We start from the raw sequence: 18,148 nt of genomic DNA on the forward strand, positions 1-18,148 counted from the left end.
GAGTTGAGCGGGCGACAGCTTGCCCCGGGTGCAGCTGGGAAGACCCGGCGGAAACTTGGGGGCGACGCAGGAGGAAGGAGGTGATGGAGCCCGGGATTGGAGTGGCTCCCCGGGGCGAGAACGGGCGGAATGTTCAGAGTTGCACCGGGGCTGGGAGGAGGAGAGACAGCGCCGTGTCACGTGGAGGGCACGGAAGGCCTTTGACTCCAGAAGTTAGTTGTGGATCGTCCGAGCGAGAAAGGGAGATAAAGCCGTGGACGCCGAGGAAGGTCGCAGCTGGGGATGCTCTGTGCGGAGGCCCGGGCGCAACCTCGGCGGCGGCTCCGCGCGGTGGGGGACCTGGGCGGGCTGAGCAGCCTGGCTCCCCTGGCCTCGCCCTGCGCTCGCATCCTTTGGGCTCTCCGTGAGCCCCGCTAAGCCCGGGATGAATTGAATATCGCCCTTCCGAATCTGAAGTCATGGGCAGGGAGAGCCCCCGCGGGGAGCCAGGTTTTGGAGTCCGTGGCCTTTTCGCACGGAATCCTTCCCCCCACCACGACTTCTGTCCTTGGGCCCGTTTCATGCCGTTATGCCCTCCTGGCCTCACCTGCCCGGGTGTGACAGTGCCTTCTGATTCTTCCCCTGAAGAAAAAAAGGATGTGTGCACCAGGCCACTCCAGTTCTAATAGCTGGAAGGGAACTGGCTCTTAGGCAAGTAGTGCTGATATTAATTTTAAAAAAACCCACCAGGTATTCTGTACTTCCGAGGCAAAAAGGGGAGGAGAAGCCGGATGGGAAGCTGACTGCAGCGTGGGGACTCCTGTATTAGAACCTCTCCAGGGGTGTTTGGCCGGAGGTGCAAGAGTGAAGGCAGTTGAGGGGCTACACCCAGGTCCCTAGAACTTGTGTATATTTCGTATACGTTGCTGCGTGTAGAAACCCGGCGAATGGGATTCCTGCCCGCAGAACACGGATGGTCGGCACGCTGAATAACTGTAAAACATTCATCATGATAGTGTATATAACGCTTTAGTCTGCTGAGTGGTGAGGAACTCAGCATGACACAGATCTCTCTGAGATCTCAGCCCAGGAGGCACTCTGGCAGCCTCCCATCAGTTACACCATCTCCTCTGTAAGGCGCTGGGGCCCAGACCTGAAGGTCTGCATGGAGCCATGTTTGTGGGAAATCAGAGAAGAGCAGTGTGCTGAGTGGGGCGTATTTAAGGGATTGAGAGAGTTAGGGAAGGCTTCCTAGAGTTTTCAGCCAGAGTTAGTGACTGCTGTTACACTCCATTAAGGAGGAATTTTCAGCACAGTGGGTGGGCAAAAGAGATAGACATCGAAGAGAAGAAAGCAGCGAGGCACCTCTGCAGCACCCAGTCCTTGAAGGGGACTTCCCCACTATTTCTGCTTTGCCTTCTCTTCCAGATGCCTCATCCCCGAAGGTACCCATCCTCAGAACGAGGCAGCCGGGGGAGTTACCACGAACACTATCGAAGCCGAAAGCATAAGAGACGAAGAAGCCGATCCTGGTCAAGTAGCAGCGACCGGACGCGGAGGCATCGACGGGAAGACAGCTACCATGTTCGTTCCCGGAGGTGAGACCTTGTACTCATTCATTCATTTAACAAAGATTTGTTGGTTACATGCTAAGCACCTGGGTGAAGGTGATGCTCAAGATGGATGACAAAGTAAGGCATTTGCACTGTGATACCAAGAGTGTTATCACAGAGGAAGTATGCAGGAAAGGGCTGAGGAAGCATCTAGCAGGTTTGGTTGGAGTAGTACAGGGTGTGTAGTTCAAGAAAAATTTCCCAGAGTGTGTGACGTCTAAACTCATCTGAAATATAAGGGTGAAGTGTCCCAGATGAAGGGAAAGCAAATGCAAAAGACTAGGGGCTGGAAGTAGCCGGTGAGCTAATAGACAAGACAGAGTCAGGTTTGCATGGTTTTAATGAGTTAGCGGCATCTTCGGTGGAGGGATGGGTTAGGGATAGTTTGGAGCAAAGCTGGATGGAGGGAAGGCTACGGCTTTGTTCCATTAAGTCCCTGGAGGGAAGGAGATGGCCCCAGAGGATGTAGTTCTGCAGGTGTCTTTTCAGATTCTTGGTGACATGCAGGTGGTGATTCCTCCTCTGCACTCAGTTACTTCAATTCTCTGGTCCTCAGTCCTCAGAGACTTGATGGGTGTCTGAGAGCCATTTTCCCAGCAGCACTCTTTCCTCACTTCGGGGGGACCTTGTCACGTGGTGTGGCAAGGAATGTGGCTGAACAGATGCACCTAATGGGTGTTTGTTGTCCAACAGCAGCTACGATGACCGTTCCTCTGACCGGAGAGCGTATGACCGGCGATACTGTGGCAGCTACAGACGCAATGACTACAGCAGGGACCGGGGAGAGGCCTACTATGACACGGACTACCGGCATTCCTACGAGTATCACCGGGAGAACAGCAGTTACCGCAGCCAGCGCAGCAGCCGAAGGAAGCACCGACGGCGGAGGCGGCGCAGTCGGACATTCAGCCGCTCATCTTCGGTGAGTGCCAGCCCAGGCCCTTCCTCTCCCCTTCAGCCCTCTGGGACCCTGGTAAGTGAGAAGTATCCTTGTTCTCAGCTGATTCTTGGGGCATGCACACTGAGGTGGGCACTGAGCCTGTCTCTCTTGGAAGCTCTTCGACTCTTGGAGGCCCCAGAATCTGCTTTAGAGACGGATGGGCACAGAGCACTTGTGAGCCCAGTGCCCTCTCTGGCATGCTGGCCTTACTGTGCAGGGAGCAGCTTCCCTGCCCCAGCGGCCTGCACTCTCCAATGGGGGCCTTGCTTGTGAACTGCCTTTCTCCCCCAAGCCCTGGGCTCCATGGCCCCCTCAGTCGGTGGGCTTGGGTGGGGGAAAAGGGAGATTTGTGCCTGCCTGGAAGGGCATTGTGTAGAGCATGGGGTTGTGGGTGACATGGGCACAACGACACCACTTCTCTGCTCTGCCCAAGCCTCTCCTTGTTCCCGTTTTGGGTTTGGGACTTGGGGTTATGCGCCGCTCTCTCTTCTCACCCCGATCCGCCTTACTGCATCTGACGTGTTCCCTTCCACTGTCCCCCATCATCGTCTGTCCCCCCTGGCTGGGCGCCTGTGACCGGTGGCCCCTCCACCACCCACCCCGCCTCCCTCCGGCCCCCGCTCCGACACCTGGCTTGCTCCGACCCCCCCCGCCCCCCGACAGCAGCACAGCAGCCGGAGAGCCAAGAGTGTAGAGGACGACGCTGAGGGCCACCTCATCTACCACGTCGGGGACTGGCTACAAGAGCGATGTACAAGCCAAATCGTAACAATCCTATAGCCTGTAATGGTCCCATAGCCATTCTAACGTCCCAAGCCAACCCAAGTCACAGTCTCTTTTGCCTTTTCTCAGTGGTGTTGTTTATCTGGGTGGTTTGAGTTGCTGTTGAGAATTGACCTCTGCTGTCCACTCCCAGCTCTCATGGCCCCTGGGTTAAAGGTGGTGGGAATCACACAGGGGTTTTCTCCCCCTGTGACCATCTGTATCTGTTCCCCCATCCTTCATTTCACCCCAGATTGCTGTCCCTTTTTCCTTCCAACTCAGCTCAGTCCCCACCTTCTCTCCCTCCCCCTCCCCGACCCTGCTCTCTGTCATTTCAGATGAAATTGTAAGCACGTTGGGAGAGGGGACCTTTGGCAGAGTTGTACAGTGTGTCGACCACCGCAGGTAACTGTCAGCCACCCACCCCCATACCTGCTGGGCGTAAAGAGGTAGTGAGGGTTGTCTGGGGCCTGTATACGATGAGCAAAAGGTAGGGCTTCTTTATGCCCCGACAGCCCCATTCAATTTGAGGTTCTCGAGAGCCCAGCAAAAGCCTCTTCTGCCAACCCACAGGGGCGGGGCTCGAGTTGCCTTGAAGATCATAAAGAATGTGGAAAAGTACAAGGAAGCCGCTCGACTTGAAATCAACGTCCTGGAGAAAATCAATGAGAAGGACCCTGACAACAAGAAGTAAGCAAGCAAAGGAGTATGTGGGGAGTCTGAGAGGCTCCACCCCATTCAGGAAAACCTCCCCAACCTAGGCTAGGCCGGCAGGGAGTCCTAGACCTGCTCATCCATTCATCTTTTGTTCCTCATCTTAGAGCAGTAGAACATTAGAGTAGGAAGGGCGGGTCTGGTCCTCAGTCCTCTCAGAAAATATTCTCTAATTCGTTTCCCTTGTTTTTAGGGCAGTTAAATTGCTCTGCAGTTTGGCTCCAGCCCAGGGTGGCCTCTGTAGGGATCTCCCTTGGAAATGACCCTGAGACTGAGAATTAACATTTCGTCAAAAAAGTTAACTGAGCTTTTAATACTTAGAACTATGCTGATGAGGCCACTGACATTTATATGTAATATTTCTGTCCACACATTCTATAAGCCAAATATATAATAAGGGTGTTAAGTGAACACATAAAACGATGACAGGTATAAACAGGGGCCATTGGTGGCTGATAGTGAATTTCAGGAATGGGAGGTGGGGTCTGGATTTAGGAGTGACAGTTTGACAATTCAAGGTCAACATAAGAGCCTGGCACTCAACAACTCTTCAGCAACTAGGATTTTTTTTTTAACTATTTAAAGTTTTTGAAAATGATTTGAATCTTGCCAGGTAGTACCTCTCTTCTTGAGTCCACCAGAAAGACCATTTCCTAAAGGAACTGAATTTTGTTGGTAATACAAGTGTGTGGAATCAACAGCTATGCAGTCCCACCTTGTTGGAGAGGTGGTGAGCAGATGGAAGCTCATCAGACATTCCCCTTCCCCATCTCTCTTCCCAGCCTCTGTGTCCAGATGTTTGACTGGTTTGACTACCATGGCCACATGTGTATCTCCTTTGAGCTTCTGGGCCTTAGCACCTTCGATTTCCTCAAAGACAACAACTACCTGCCCTACCCCATCCACCAAGTGCGCCACATGGCCTTCCAGCTGTGCCAGGCTGTCAAGTGTGAGTGGGGTGGGCCGAGGTGGACTCTGGGACAGCCCCTGCCTCCATTGGACCTCTTCTATCTCAGTTGTGCACTGGTGAAGCCCCCAAACAGTCAACTTGGTTATCTGCACTTCTATTATTCACTGTCATGTTGACATCTCCTCTTCTGACTTAACTCCTTGACTGATGTCCTCGCCATCACTGATTGGCTTACTCCACATCTAACCAAGCAGGAGCTGGAAGACAAAGCCTTTGAAATCAAAGCACTTAAATACCTCTTTTCCTTGGGAAGTGTAAGTCAGGCAGCAAGCACAAAGACGAAAGGTCGACTCAAGCTAGAGGGTTACATGTGTCTAATCTGAGATGCTCTTCATGCCCAGCCAAGCAGGTGGAAGCAGGGAGTAGCACAGCCAAGGAGCCAAGTAGGGAATCCAGACTAGTACATAGTTCCTCTTGAGTGTTCGTAACAATACGGTTTTGCAGAGTTGAATTCACACAGTGTCAGATACACATATGTCAGAATCAGTACAAAAATACAAGCTATAGAAAACTGCCTTTATCCTTCAATTGAGAATTATTTACATATCTTATGTTAATAAGCATAGAGCATCTTAGACCAGGCATTTCATTTGGATGTAAAGCAGAAAGCAACCTAGAAACTCTGCACCTGCCTCCTCACCAGCTTGGAGCGAGGGGACCGAGCCTGGGGTTAGCTGGGGCCAGGTAGCCCAGGCTGCCAGGACCGACCGTGACTGGCCTTTTCCCCTGCAGTCCTCCACGATAACAAGCTGACACATACGGACCTCAAGCCTGAAAATATTTTGTTTGTGAATTCAGACTACGAGCTCACTTACAATCTTGAGAAGGTAAGATGGATAGGGTTTCCCCCTTGGCCAATGAGGGCAGGCAGCTGTGTCAGGTTGCCTTTCTCTTAACCCTTCATGGCCTCCTTTTACTTCTCGCTCCCACATTTTCTCTTGGTCTGGCTCTTGACTGAGTAAAACCAGAGTATCAGAATTGATTGAAAGGGAGAGATTTAAGAAGACTTCAATTGGAAGAGAATTTGGAAAAAGAACCTCAATCTAGTGGAAATGCTTTTAAGGTTCTTGCTTTGGACTTTTTTTTGTAAAGAAAGCTCTGTTCCCTGACGAACTCTAGAGTTCATGGAGATCTCCAAAGGAAGCTCTCCCTCTCTTTGCAACATGTTGTATATTTTCAGAAAAACACCAGTCACTTGGGTATAGTCTTCCTGTGCACAGAGACTTGCATGCTATTCCATAATTATTCCTTAATCCTCTTCCTCCTCAACTCCTAAAGTACTCTGCTAGATATGGGGAGGCTGTAGGGCAAGAGATTGGCGTGTGGTGGGGGGCAGGCAGGCAGGTCAAAGGAGCTTTTTTAATGCTCAGAACCACTTCAGAGGATAGTAATGGCATCTCAGGCTGTAGTGCAGAGGTTCATTCTTTTCCTGCTTGGTTCCTAGAAGCGAGATGAGCGAAGCGTGAAGAGCACAGCTGTGCGGGTGGTAGACTTTGGCAGTGCCACCTTTGACCATGAACACCATAGTACTATTGTCTCCACTCGCCATTACCGAGCACCAGAGGTCATCCTCGGTAAGGGGGAAGGACAAGGATGCCCCAGTGTGTAAGCAGGTGTGGTGGTGAGGGTGGCAGCCCCTAAACCTCGTAACACCTTTTCCCTCCAATTCCTACCCAGAGCTGGGCTGGTCACAGCCTTGTGATGTGTGGAGCATAGGCTGCATCATCTTTGAGTACTATGTTGGCTTCACCCTCTTCCAAGTAAGTAATGATATGACCACCTGGCATTCTCATCCCTGATCTCCCTGTCTGCTGAGGACCTGCCTGCTTACTCGTCCACGTTGCTTATTTTCCTGGCAGCTGGTCCTCAGCATCCCCTTCCCAGTCCCATGCTCAGTTCTGGCTTCCTTTCCTAGACCCACGACAACAGAGAGCATCTAGCCATGATGGAAAGGATTTTGGGTCCTATCCCTTCCCGGATGACCCGAAAAACAAGGTGAACTTTGAGTGGGAGGGACTTAACCCTTTTCCTTTTCTCTCTACAAATGGTCAATATCACATTTTCTTTTTTCTTTGACACCTTCCCTCCCCCAGCTACTCAGATGGGGGAATAAGGGGATTATCCCACAGTAAGAGGAACCTCCTGATTCCTCAACCTCCCCTTCCCCTCTAGGAAGCAGAAATATTTTTATCGGGGTCGCCTGGATTGGGATGAGAACACATCAGCTGGGCGCTACGTTCGAGAAAACTGCAAACCACTGCGGGTGAGCCAGGCTGGGGATCAGTGGTGCCCACCACCCAGAGGTCACTTCTTTCTTAAGGTGTTTTGCCTCTGGAAAGCATTTCACAAGCACAGAGTTAGGAAAGAAGGGGAGGAATACTGAAGACATTCTCGGTTAATTGAAGAGAGAGAAAGAAGGAGGAGTGGTGTTTCGGAGGGAAGGAGGTTAGACAGCCATGTCCTTGAGCCAATTAGAGATCAAAGCAATGTCCTGGATTCCTTGGGTCAGACAAAAGAATAAATTACCTTTGAAGAGCTTAAATTTTAATGTGGAGCTAAAGAAGATTTATGAAGTTGACAAGAATATACGAGTAAAACTTTCAGAGTATGAAGCAGTACCTAGGGCGAAGGTAGGTTAAGCTATAATATCAGAATCGGTCACAATGTGGTCGTGCGAAGGTAGTATTCATAATGGTTGTAAGCAGAGCCTTGGTCTTCCAAGACTGAAGCTAGGGCCTTGTAGAAGGCAGGGTTTGTAAGGCATCGTACCTCACCTTTTTCCTGCCCTCCACCACCAGCGGTATCTGACCTCAGAGGCAGAGGAACACCACCAGCTCTTCGATCTGATTGAAAGCATGCTAGAGTACGAACCTGCTAAGCGTCTGACCTTGGGTGAAGCTCTTCAGCATCCTTTCTTCACCCGCCTCCGGGCCGAACCACTCAGTGCCAAGTTGTGGGACTCCAGTCGGGATATCAGTCGGTGACGATCAGACCCTGGGCCCCCCTGCATCTCTAGCAGCAGTGGGTGTCCAGTCCAGGACACTGGTGCTTTTTTATACAAGAGAACAGAACCGGAGCCCACGCCTCCCTCCTGGCTCCCTATATACCTGTGAATATGTGAAATAGTGTAAATATGAAAGAGCTTGTACCCTGCCTTGTACATAATGCTATTCCATTCTACACTCTTCCCAACCTCACTTGCCCCTTGACAGTTGAGTTGGATGGGGGCAGAATGAGGTAACCAGGTGGCATCCAGCCCATATTTTATAAAGAATTTTGTATAGTCTTTGTGAAATAAAATGACGTGCTTCATCTGACCTCCATCCCCGGAGTTTGAGGTTTGGCGATGCTGGGGTGGAGGGATGAGAAGATGGGCAACCTTTCTGAGTTTGGGTAAGCAGGGAGCCTAGCTTACCCTCTGAAATTAACCAGGCAGGTGACCAGTTTATCTGGTTTGTTTCAGGGGAGGGCAATGATGAGTGATCACATTTCTTGCACGTTAGAATGGAGAGGGATTATAAGGTGGCACTTCTTTGATCAGGAATAATGAGGGTTGCAAAGGGGGTCCAACTACTAGAGCCATTAGACTGGACCCCCACCATCCACCCGGAAACCCAGGTGAAAAACTTGCTCAACTGGGCTTCTGAGAGGCTGCCACCACCGGTGGAAAGACTCCCATCATACACCTCGGGAGACAGACTGAGCAGGATTATCACGCAAGGCCTTCTGGGGGGTGTAGTTCGTTGGAGTTGCATCACGTGGGGTAAGGGGTGGTACTTGGTAGAGACACTGGGTTAGCGGTGTCACGTGGGTACTTCCGGCCTTTCCTGGAGCCAGGACGCAGGCGTAACCCGCTACTGCTGCGGGATCCTTGGGACTTCCGGTCGGTGCAGCCAATCCGTGCACAGAGAAGCGGGGCGGACGGAGTGGAGCGGAGGGAAGGCTGAGCGTCGCTGCTGCCCCCAGTGCCGCCCCAGGGGCGTGGAGGGCAGGGGGCGGCCTAGTCCGCGGTTGCAACTATGGCTCAAAACACAGACGGTGGAAACCCCTTCGCCGAGCCCGGCGAACTTGACAACCCTTTTCAGGTGACTTGCGCCGGCCTCCTTTGGGCAACAGGATTGACTTCCCGGTTCTGGAGGATGGGCTTAACTTGTGTTCCCATTCGTGACATTTGATCTTTGGAAGGGCCGCCACGTGAGGGTGACGGCGACTCCAGTCCAGTGAGCACCCTGGGGGCGGGCCCTGTCCCTGTAAGAAACTGGTCCTGGCAGTGAGGGGTGAAGGATTTGGAGGAAGTGCTGGGACCACAGCGTGGCCCCCGAGGTGCAGCCCTTGGAGCCACAGGCAATGTGAAGAGGCCCCTGTGAGTTCCCGGTGAGGTATCAGGTGCCAGCTGAGCCCCTGGTCTCTGCCCACAGGACCCAGCTGTGATCCAGCACCGACCGAGCCCGCAGTATGCCACGCTTGACGTCTACAACCCTTTTGAGACCCGAGAGGTGAGATTCTGAGAGCACAGGACTGCAAGGGAGGGGAGGGCTTGCCAGTGAGCCCACTCTGTCGGGGTACAGGGGCCTTTTCTGCATGCCAAGGAAGGAGGGAGCAAGCACCATGACCTTAGCTCCTGACAGAGCGGCCAGGCCGCCACGGGATGCTTCATTCTTCTGGAGACACCAGGGCTCACGATCCATCCAATGGAGCCTGGCGGGGCCATAACCAAGGCCCTGTCTGGGGAGGCTTCTTTGAAAAAAAAAAATAAAGTACGCAGCTGGTTGGAATTGAGAAAACAGACTCTGCTTAGGTGTGCAATTAGAAGGCAAGGAATGAGGAGAACTAGACATATGTGTCTCACTGGAACAGGAAATGTAGAGTTTTTAAAAGTTACGGAAGTAGATGTAGATGAGTGCTTTAGTTCTGGCTAAGGAATTTGATGTGAGGGGTGATGAGGGCTGCTGCTGATGGTAAAGGAGTTCTCTGACAAACATAAGAACTAGCTTTCTACCAACTGTGGGAGGGGCTGCTACCTAGGTAATGAGTTTTGGGTGAAAAGGTATTCAGGCTGACTCTAGATTCCTCTGTTATGAGGGACCAGATGATCTGTAAGGTCTTTTTAAACCCAACAGCCACCATCAGCCTACGAGCCTCCTGCCCCTGCCCCAGCCCCACTGCCTCCACCCTCAGCTCCCTCGCAGTCCTCGAGAAAGCTCAGCCCCACAGAACCCAAGAACTATGGTTCCTACAGCTCCCAGGTAAAGGAGGTGTGTGGATGGTGGTTGGGAAGTCGGGCCAGCCCTGGGGCCCAGGACTCACATCTCTCTGCTCGTACTGGGCAGGCTTCCGCTGCAGCAGCCACCGCAGAGCTGCTAAAGAAGCAAGAGGAGCTCAACAGGAAGGCGGAGGAGTTGGACCGCAGAGAGCGGGAGTTGCAGCATGCTGCCCTGGGGGGCAAAGCTAGTAAGTGAGTCCTTGCTAGGGTGGGGAGGGAATCTGACAGTTTCTAAGAAGCAAAAAAACCTGAGAGCTTGGGCACCAGAGCCAAATTGTGAGTTTGAATTTGGGCGCTATCGCTTATCAATCGTAGTGAGCTCCTAGGCAAGTTATTAATGTTGAGTGCCTCAGTTTCCACACTTGTAAAATGAAAATACTGTCTGTACCTGTTTGACCGGATTGTTGTGGGAGTTAAACAAGATCGTCTATACAAAGCGCTTGGCACAGTGCTTAAAAGTTGTAAATAGTGATCCTCATTATTTTTATTTCTCTCCATCTCCTTGGACCCCAAATTAGAGATAGAATAGAGGACCTGGAGTGGGAGGGGGAGTGATTCCTTCATTGGTCTCTGCCTCACTTCTGCTCTCTTTGTGCCTTTCAGCTCGACAGAACAATTGGCCCCCTCTGCCTTCTTTTTGCCCAGTTCAGCCCTGCTTTTTCCAGGACATCTCCATGGAGATCCCACAAGAATTTCAGAAGACAGTATCCACCATGTACTATCTCTGGATGTGTGAGTAGTAAGAAGCCCTTTTGGAGAAAGAGTACAGGTAGTAACTTGTACATCTTTCCTGCCCTGGAGCCCACTCACCTAGAACTAGACACTTTGCCTCTCTTTAATATTTGAGTTTAAGACTAATTTCTCTAGGATCTTCCTGGGTTACTCCTTTTATACCATTTAGAACTTATTCTCCAGCCTTCTAGCAAATGCGTGTTTTTGCCTACTCACCTTCCCTTATCCTCGTGCATAAATGTGTTCTGAATCCTTTAACTGTCTTTCCAAAGGGGGTTGATTACTCATGATTGAGATTTGCTTGTTCTGTCTCCCCTGTTGAGGACTCTGTAAAGGCAGATGTTGTCTTCGTTTCCTTCTCTGCCAATTTGGTGAGGGTCACCGGGCGGGCTTATAGGGGAAGGAGCCTTCATTGCGGTCGGAAAGAGCCATCATCCTGTCCCTCCATCTGTTAGGCAGCACTCTGGCTCTTCTCCTGAATTTCCTCGCCTGCCTTGCCAGCTTCTGTGTGGAGACCAACAACGGCACGGGCTTTGGGCTGTCTATCCTCTGGATCATCCTTTTTACTCCCTGCTCCTTCGTCTGCTGGTACCGCCCCATGTATAAGGCTTTCCGGTAAGTTGGGGGCTGGGGTGATGGGGAAGTTTGAATGGACCCCCACTATCTGCTCCTCCAGCACTGATTCTCCCACTCTCCCCATTTTTTCTCCTTGCAGGAGCGATAGTTCATTCAATTTCTTCGTTTTCTTCTTCATTTTCTTCGCCCAGGATGTGCTTTTTGTCCTCCAGGCCATTGGCATCCCAGGTTGGGGGTTCAGGTCTGTGAGGCTGCTATCTACCCTCAGCCCTTCCTCCCACTCCTCTAGACCAAGTCAGGGTACTAGGGGGTTGGGGGGGAGTTGTTCAGCAAAAAAAAATGTGGTTTTTCTCCTTGGGAGGTGCTGGTTTATGGAGAGAGACAGGACATACTTCCAGGATAGAGAAAGCCCAGACAGAACTCTACACAGACATAGGTTGAGGGGAAGGTCAATCTGAGAAGGCTTCCTGGAGGAGGTATATGTAATCACAGTTGAAGAGCAGAGGGAGAATCTTCAACAGAAGGGTCTATTTTTTTTAATTTATTGACTTTTAGAGAGAGAGACTTGTTGTTCTACGTATTTATGCATTCATTGGTTGGTTCTTGTATGTGCCCTGACTGGGGATCGAACTCACAACCTTGATGCTCTAACCAACAGCTATCCAGCCAGGGCCAGAAGAGTCTATTTAGAGTGAGGATGTCTGGAAGAGCTTGGAGAGCTAGGAGGCAGTTCCGAAAGTGGGTCTGAACTATGAAGAGAGTGGATGTAGCTTGGGAATGTGGTGCGTAGAAAGCTGCCGGACTAATAGGAGTGACGGTCGATGGAAGGGTGGGAATAGGGCTTGTTTGCGACATAACCAGTGGAGAAGGGGAAGACAGAGACCCAGCTGTGAGCAGGCCTCTTCACTGCCACACCCTTGTGCCTCCTTACAGTGGCTGGATCTCCGCTCTGGTGGTGCTAAGGACCAACACGGCGGTAGCTGTGATCATGCTCCTGGTTGCCCTGCTCTTCACTGGCATCGCCGTGCTGGGAATTGTGATGCTAAAGCGGGTGAGGGGCTGTTGAAGGTGGGGCCAGGAGAGTGAGATCATGTGTCCCTAGGGGCCTGGGTGGAACATTCAGGAGGAACTGGGGAGGGCCAGGCTGATGGGCGGGTTCTGAGCTAATGGACCTCTGAGGTAGGGGGAGTGTGTGTGTGTGTGTGTGTGTGTGTGTGTGTGTGTGTGTGTGTTGGAGGGGATCCAAGGAGGGAAATCTAGAGCAGCAGGCTGGGGAGGGGTGGTGGCGGCGTTGGGTTGGAGTAGAGTAGCAGTGGCTGGAATGTGCTATGATATCTCTGTCCTCTACTTGCAGATCCACTCCTTGTACCGCCGCACAGGTGCCAGCTTTCAGAAGGCCCAGCAAGAATTTGCTGCTGGTGTTTTCTCCAACCCTGCGGTGCGAACCGCAGCTGCCAATGCAGCCGCCGGGGCTGCTGAAAATGCCTTCCGGGCCCCGTGACGCCTGACGGATGCCCTGGCCCTGCCACTTGAGGGGGCTGACTGAGCCCCTCGCCCTGAGGTCTCTGGGACTTGTGAGACATGGCTATCTGATGTCTCCTGTATAGTGCCCAACCCCGCAGCTGTGACTGCTGAACCTGATTTAGGGGTGCGGGGAGCCCACTGTGACCCCGTCACTGCTCTGCCTACACCCCACTCCCCAATCAGGCCACACCGCTGCCGCCCCTTACACACCCCAACCCGGCTTCCCTCTGCTGTGCCAAGGCTGTTGCTTCGATTATTTAAATAAAAAGACAGTGGAACTGGAACTCAAATTCCTGTTTCTGGAATTTTTACTGGGAACTAGGACAGAAAGAGTGCCCTAGTGGGTTTGGCTCAGTGGATAGAGCTTCGGGTCACGGCAAGTGCGGGAGGCAACCCATCAATGTGTTTCTCGCACATCGTCCACTCTCTCTAAGAAATCAATGGGAAAATATCCTGGGTGAGGGACCTGGAGTGAAGGCAGAGGGAAGGTCAGGCTGGCTTTAGTGTGAACTGCCAGCTGTCCAGGGTGGGGCAGCAGAGCTGGGCGACAGGGTGGCTGGTGCAGGAAGAAGGAGGGAAGTCCACGGTTGGGCGTGGAATCAGACTCACCAGGGAGCCCTGCTCCCCACCCTTCCATTAATGACCCGGAAAGAGCTGCTGCCTCTACTGAGAACGCAGTGGGGGGGGGGGGTGAAGAGGGGGGTCTGAGAGGCTGGGTGGGGCTCAAGCGAGCGCCCAAAGCGTTGTTAGCTCGGGCCCGGGGCCCGGTAGAGGCAGGGACTGGAGAGCACTTACCTTATCCGCAGACCTGCCTGCCTGCTCTGCTGCCAGCTCCGGCCCCCACCCCCGCACCGCCGCAGGGTCTCCTGTCCTGACTACAACTCCCGGGGTGCACCGCGCAGCCACGCTCCTCCTCTCGCACCATCCCATCCCCACCCCCTGCCTCCAAACCCGCTGCAGCCGGAGGTGGGGGAGCGGAGCGTGGAGGGGAGGGGAGCAGGGCTGGCGACTCTGGAGACAGCGGTGCCTTGGCCTCTCCCACCCACCAGCCTTGGATCCCACTGGACACCGGAGGCACGTCCACCGCCCCCTAGAGTCACCCACGCCGACCCCTCCCCTCTTCCCTAGACGTCTTCCCATCCTCTGGACTTCACCTTCCCCATCCTTTCCTGGGCTCCCGACCTCCGTCCTCTCCCCGCTCCCTCTCCTCACTCCCGGACCTGCCCTTCTCGGCGCCCCTCTTCCCTAGGGAGATGCGATGAGCCTGTGTCCCAGCGCCCTCATCGCCATCCTGGGCACGGTGCCCATCCAGTGCCCGCGGTGGGGAGGGAGCACTCCGCGGCCCCTCTGTGACTTCCCTGCCTCGACCGCCCCTCCAGCTGGAGTCCCTGAGCCATGCCCCAGGGGACCCAGCCAGGGGGTGGGCTCTAGAGCGAGTGGGGTGGAGAGGAGGAAGGACGGGGCCCCGGGCTCCTCGGAGATGCTCCCAAGCGCCAGGGGGGGCCGAGCGAGGCGCAGGCAACCGGGCGGCAGGCAGGATGCCCTCGCCTAGTGACTCCAGCCGCTCGCTTACCAGTCGGCCTAGTACCCGGGGCCTTACCCACCTCCGCCTCCACCGACCCTGGCTGCAGGCCCTGCTCACGCTGGGGCTGGCCCAGGTGCTGCTGGGCATCCTGGTGGTCACCTTCAGCATGGTGGCCTCCTCTGTCACCACCACCGAGAGCATCAAGAGGTCCTGCCCGTCTTGGGCTGGATTCTCGGTGAGTTGGGTGCACAGTTGTTGGGTGGGGGCGGCTCCTTGGGCCCCACCCCTCCACACCAGCTGCCAGTTCAGATCCTGGCCTCTCCTCCCTCTCCCTTCTCCTAAAAGGGCTGGGTGCACCCTGTGGTGAGGGGCTCACTCAGGTGCCTCCCCTGCCAGGCTGAGCCTGTGCCCACTCTGTCCCCAGCTGGCGTTCTCCGGGGTAGTTGGCATTGTGTCCTGGAAGCGGCCATTCACTTTAGTGGTAGGTGCCAGGGTCTGGTGTCCGCTGGGAGGCAGGTGCCCAGCACCTGAGGGGATGCCCGTTTATGCCCTCAAGAAGGGAACTGGCTCTCCGGTTCCTGCCACCCAGGCACGAATGAGTGTGAAGGAGGGTGGCTCCCTCCCTGGTAGCCCCCGCTCCTGAGCATCCCAGCCCTGAATCCGCACCCTGTCTCCCCAGATCTCCTTCTTCTCCTTGCTGTCGGTGCTGTGTGTCATGCTCAGCATGGCGGGCTCTGTTCTCTCCTGCAAGAACGCTCAGCTGGCCAGAGACTTCCACCACTGCTCCACGGTGAGGTCTGAGGAGGGCGGGCGGAGAGAACTGGCGGGGGGAGATGTGAGGGACACCTGACTCAGTCTGTCTCCCCTCCCCTCTCCCCCTCAGGAAGGGAAGGTCTGTGTGTGCTGCCCCTCCGGTCCCCTCCTCCGGCCCTGTCCAGAGTCAGGGCAGGAACTAAAAGTTGCCCCTAACTCCACCTGTGATGAAGCCCGAGGGGCCCTCAAGGTGAGCATGCACCCCCCGCCCCCCCCGCCCTACCATTCCTTCCTCCCCCACCATGCCTCCCTCACAGGCCCAGGCTATGTGGGATTACCCATGCCCCTCATACATCCTTCTTTCTCTCTTTCTTTTCCCAGAACCTGCTCTTCAGCGTCTGCGGACTTACCGTTTGTGCCACCATAATCTGTACCGGCTCAGCTATTGTCTGCTGGATCCAAATATTCTCCCTTGACCTCATGGACACGGGGGAGGGGGGGAGCCGGGGTGAAGGCCAAGCAGAAGGAATGGAGGGGTGGCAGGGGTGTATTGTGCTGGGACTGGGGTTGAGGGGGTGTGACTACAGTGATTCCTCTGAGCACCAGCGGCCGTAGATCACCCATTAGGAACGTCTATTATTGTAGGGATGTTAAGGGGGTCCGAGGGGGGTGGTGGTGAGGAGAGGAATGACAGGGAGTAAGAAAGTATGTGATGCCAGTCGGGGGCCAGGAGAGGGGGCATTAAAGAGTGGGGCTAGAAGTTGGGTGGGGTCAAGAAGGGCCTCCATGGAGGTGGGGATGGAGGGTTGATGTTCTGGTGAGGACAGAGCAGGTGGTGATTCTGGATGGAGATGGGGTCATAAACAGGAGGAATTATTTTAGATGGGCAGGGCCAGAGCTGGAGGTCCTGGGTGGAGGCAGGGTTAGAGGAGGGGCTGGTTCTGGCTGAGGGAGGGGCCAAGCTGAGCAGCTTTGGGGGCGGGGCCAGAAAATGTAGATGAGATGAGGAGTTTGGGAGTCGAATAACCAGAAACCTGGGTGATTGCTTGCTCCCCAGCAGCTGGCCCCTGAGCGCTCCGTCTCAGGTCCCCTGGGGCCTCTGGGCTGTACCTCCTCGCCCCCCGCCCCTCTCCTGCACACCATGTTGGACTTGGAGGAATTTGTACCACCTGTGCCCCCACCTCCCTACTACCCCCCAGAGTACACCTGCAGCTCAGAAACAGATGCACAGAGGTGAGGCCTGGCGGACTCCTGCTGGGGAGACGAAGGCAGGGGAAGGGGGCTTGGGCTGCAGCCTTGATTGGTGGGGAGGGTCTTTGCGGAATAGTTCTTCTCCAGGCTCTGACCCTCTCTCTCCCTCTTCCCACCAGCATCACCTATAACGGCTCCATGGACAGCCCAGTGCCCTTGTACCCTACTGATTGCCCCCCTTCTTATGAGGCTGTTATGGGGCTACGAGGAGACAGCCAGGTGAGAGCAAGGCTTGGTGTGGGCCAGGGAGCCAGGGCTAGAGCATGAAAGCTGAGTGAGCTGCAGTCGCTGGGTAAAGATGAGAACAGTTCCCATGATCTTATGGCACTAACACATCCACTGCCATCTTTGATCTCCCCAGAGCCCGGTGAGGGGGGTGGCGTAGGAACCGTGATTTCTGTTTTACGATAGGGAAACAGAGGCCCACATATGTGACTTTACCAAGTGACACAGCAGGACTGGAATCTGGAACTCCCCAGTTCTGTCCAGCACAGGGGGGTGGCCAATCAGTGTGCAGAGCTAGACCTTGGACCCTTGTGTCTTCTGCAGGCCACTCTGTTTGATCCTCAGCTTCACGATGGCTCCTGCATCTGCGAGCGGGTGGCCTCCATTGTGGATGGTGAGCAGAAAGTGGGAAGGCCTGGGAGAGCAGAGCTGGGTGGGAGCGAAACAGGGGGAGACAAGGCCGAGTTGGTGGTGTGTGGACAAGCGAGGGCGGGGGCTTTTTGGAATCCTGGACTTAACGGTCTCCTTTGAGATAAAACCAGGCAGAGCGGCCCCCCAGAGGCTGGGCCTGAGCAAAGGGAAACTGCCTGGACCTGGCCGGGCCGGGCCGGTGCTACCCAGCGCCCCCTGCTGCCCACAGTGTCCATGGACAGCGGGTCGCTGGTGCTGTCGGCCATCGGCGACCTCCCGGGCGGCTCCAGCCCGTCCGAGGACTCGTGCCTGCTGGAGCTGCAGGGCTCCGTCCGCTCCGTGGACTACGTGCTCTTCCGCTCCATACAGCGCAGCCGCGCCGGCTACTGCCTCAGCCTGGACTGCGGCCTGCGCGGCCCCTTCGAGGACAGCCCGCTGCCCCGGCGGCCCCCTCGGGCCGCGCGCTCCTACTCCTGCTCCGCCCCGGAGGCCCCACCACTGCCAAAGAATTGCTCCACAAACTATATAAATAACTCTTAAAACTCGACATCAAGAAAACAAATAACCCAACTAAAAAATGGGCCAAAGTCCTTAAAAGACACCTCACCAGAGAAAAGATACAGATGGCAAATAAGCATATGAAATGAGGTTTCACATAATACGTCATCAAGGAAATGCAAATTTAAGCAAAGAGATACCACCACACACATATTAGAATGGCTCTATATTGACCACTGACAAAATGATGGTGAGAATGTGGAGCAGCCGGTCTCTGCATTTCTGCTGGTGGGAATAGCAACACGGTAGAGCCACTTTGTCAGTTTCATACAACACTATACACAGTCTAACTATACGACCTAGCATTCACGTTCATGGTCATTTCCGAAAGGAATGAAAAATTTATGGTCAC

At 54.3% G+C, this 18,148-nt stretch overlaps 3 protein-coding genes across 12 annotated transcripts in view; all 3 read left to right on the forward strand.

The window, feature by feature from the left end:
* Window positions 1–579: 579 nt before the first annotated feature.
* CLK2 (CDC like kinase 2) lies at window positions 580–8,295 on the forward strand. 8 transcript variants are annotated; one of them, XM_014463571.2, is made up of 13 exons: window positions 580–690; window positions 1,408–1,577; window positions 2,286–2,514; window positions 3,196–3,283; window positions 3,633–3,699; window positions 3,868–3,984; window positions 4,791–4,957; window positions 5,711–5,805; window positions 6,423–6,552; window positions 6,656–6,738; window positions 6,894–6,973; window positions 7,151–7,241; window positions 7,777–8,295. In XM_014463571.2, the coding sequence occupies exons 2-13, from the start codon at window positions 1,408–1,410 to the stop codon at window positions 7,960–7,962; spliced, it is 1,503 nt and encodes a 500-aa protein (XP_014319057.1). In that variant the 5' UTR covers window positions 580–690; the 3' UTR covers window positions 7,963–8,295. The 8 variants fall into 8 exon arrangements, 6 of the variants coding, with proteins under 6 accessions (XP_014319057.1, XP_014319060.1, XP_014319053.1 ...); XR_002831430.1 differs by lacking the exon at window positions 580–690 and having other exon boundaries at window positions 6,838–6,973; window positions 7,777–7,884; XM_014463567.1 differs by lacking the exon at window positions 580–690 and having other exon boundaries at window positions 3,199–3,283.
* Window positions 8,296–8,773: 478 nt separating this feature from the next.
* On the forward strand, window positions 8,774–13,363 carry SCAMP3 (secretory carrier membrane protein 3). 3 transcript variants are annotated; one of them, XM_006097841.2, is made up of 9 exons: window positions 8,774–9,063; window positions 9,397–9,474; window positions 10,099–10,224; window positions 10,309–10,429; window positions 10,845–10,973; window positions 11,429–11,588; window positions 11,689–11,790; window positions 12,483–12,600; window positions 12,904–13,363. In XM_006097841.2, exons 1-9 carry the CDS (start codon window positions 8,998–9,000, stop codon window positions 13,048–13,050), a joined length of 1,047 nt encoding a protein of 348 aa, XP_006097903.1. In that variant the 5' UTR covers window positions 8,774–8,997; the 3' UTR covers window positions 13,051–13,363. The 3 variants fall into 3 exon arrangements, with proteins under 3 accessions (XP_006097903.1, XP_023617331.1, XP_014319064.1); XM_023761563.1 differs by having other exon boundaries at window positions 8,787–9,063; window positions 10,322–10,429; window positions 11,433–11,588; XM_014463578.2 differs by lacking the exon at window positions 12,483–12,600 and having other exon boundaries at window positions 8,815–9,063.
* Window positions 13,364–14,016: 653 nt separating this feature from the next.
* Window positions 14,017–18,148, forward strand: part of FAM189B (family with sequence similarity 189 member B) — a 6,019-nt gene continuing 1,887 nt past the window's right edge. The window contains exons 1-9 of the mRNA XM_023761532.1: window positions 14,017–14,833; window positions 15,023–15,079; window positions 15,278–15,388; window positions 15,482–15,601; window positions 15,733–15,839; window positions 16,411–16,584; window positions 16,722–16,821; window positions 17,152–17,221; window positions 17,468–17,749. Of these exons, the coding sequence (XP_023617300.1) occupies window positions 14,612–14,833; window positions 15,023–15,079; window positions 15,278–15,388; window positions 15,482–15,601; window positions 15,733–15,839; window positions 16,411–16,584; window positions 16,722–16,821; window positions 17,152–17,221; window positions 17,468–17,749 (1,243 nt within the window). The 5' untranslated portion in view covers window positions 14,017–14,611. The remainder of the gene's footprint in view (window positions 14,834–15,022; window positions 15,080–15,277; window positions 15,389–15,481; window positions 15,602–15,732; window positions 15,840–16,410; window positions 16,585–16,721; window positions 16,822–17,151; window positions 17,222–17,467; window positions 17,750–18,148) is intronic.

The sequence above is a fragment of the Myotis lucifugus genome, unplaced genomic scaffold (assembly GCF_000147115.1).
Source record: "Myotis lucifugus unplaced genomic scaffold, Myoluc2.0 scaffold_211, whole genome shotgun sequence".
In the NCBI taxonomy this organism is placed as follows: domain Eukaryota; kingdom Metazoa; phylum Chordata; class Mammalia; order Chiroptera; family Vespertilionidae; genus Myotis; species Myotis lucifugus.

Excerpts from the sequence above, each read along its gene's own strand:
- SCAMP3 (XM_006097841.2), top strand. The coding sequence starts at position 8,998 with ATGGCTCAAAACACAGACGGTGGAAACCCCTTCGCCGAGCCCGGCGAA. Across the intron at positions 9,064-9,396 it reads AACTTGACAACCCTTTTCAG|GACCCAGCTGTGATCCAGCA; the intron begins GTGACTTGCGCC and ends CTCTGCCCACAG. Across the intron at positions 10,225-10,308 it reads ATGGTTCCTACAGCTCCCAG|GCTTCCGCTGCAGCAGCCAC; the intron begins GTAAAGGAGGTG and ends CGTACTGGGCAG.
- CLK2 (XM_014463571.2), top strand. The coding sequence starts at position 1,408 with ATGCCTCATCCCCGAAGGTACCCATCCTCAGAACGAGGCAGCCGGGGG. Across the intron at positions 4,958-5,710 it reads GCTGTGCCAGGCTGTCAAGT|TCCTCCACGATAACAAGCTG; the intron begins GTGAGTGGGGTG and ends TTTCCCCTGCAG. Across the intron at positions 6,553-6,655 it reads AGCACCAGAGGTCATCCTCG|AGCTGGGCTGGTCACAGCCT; the intron begins GTAAGGGGGAAG and ends ATTCCTACCCAG.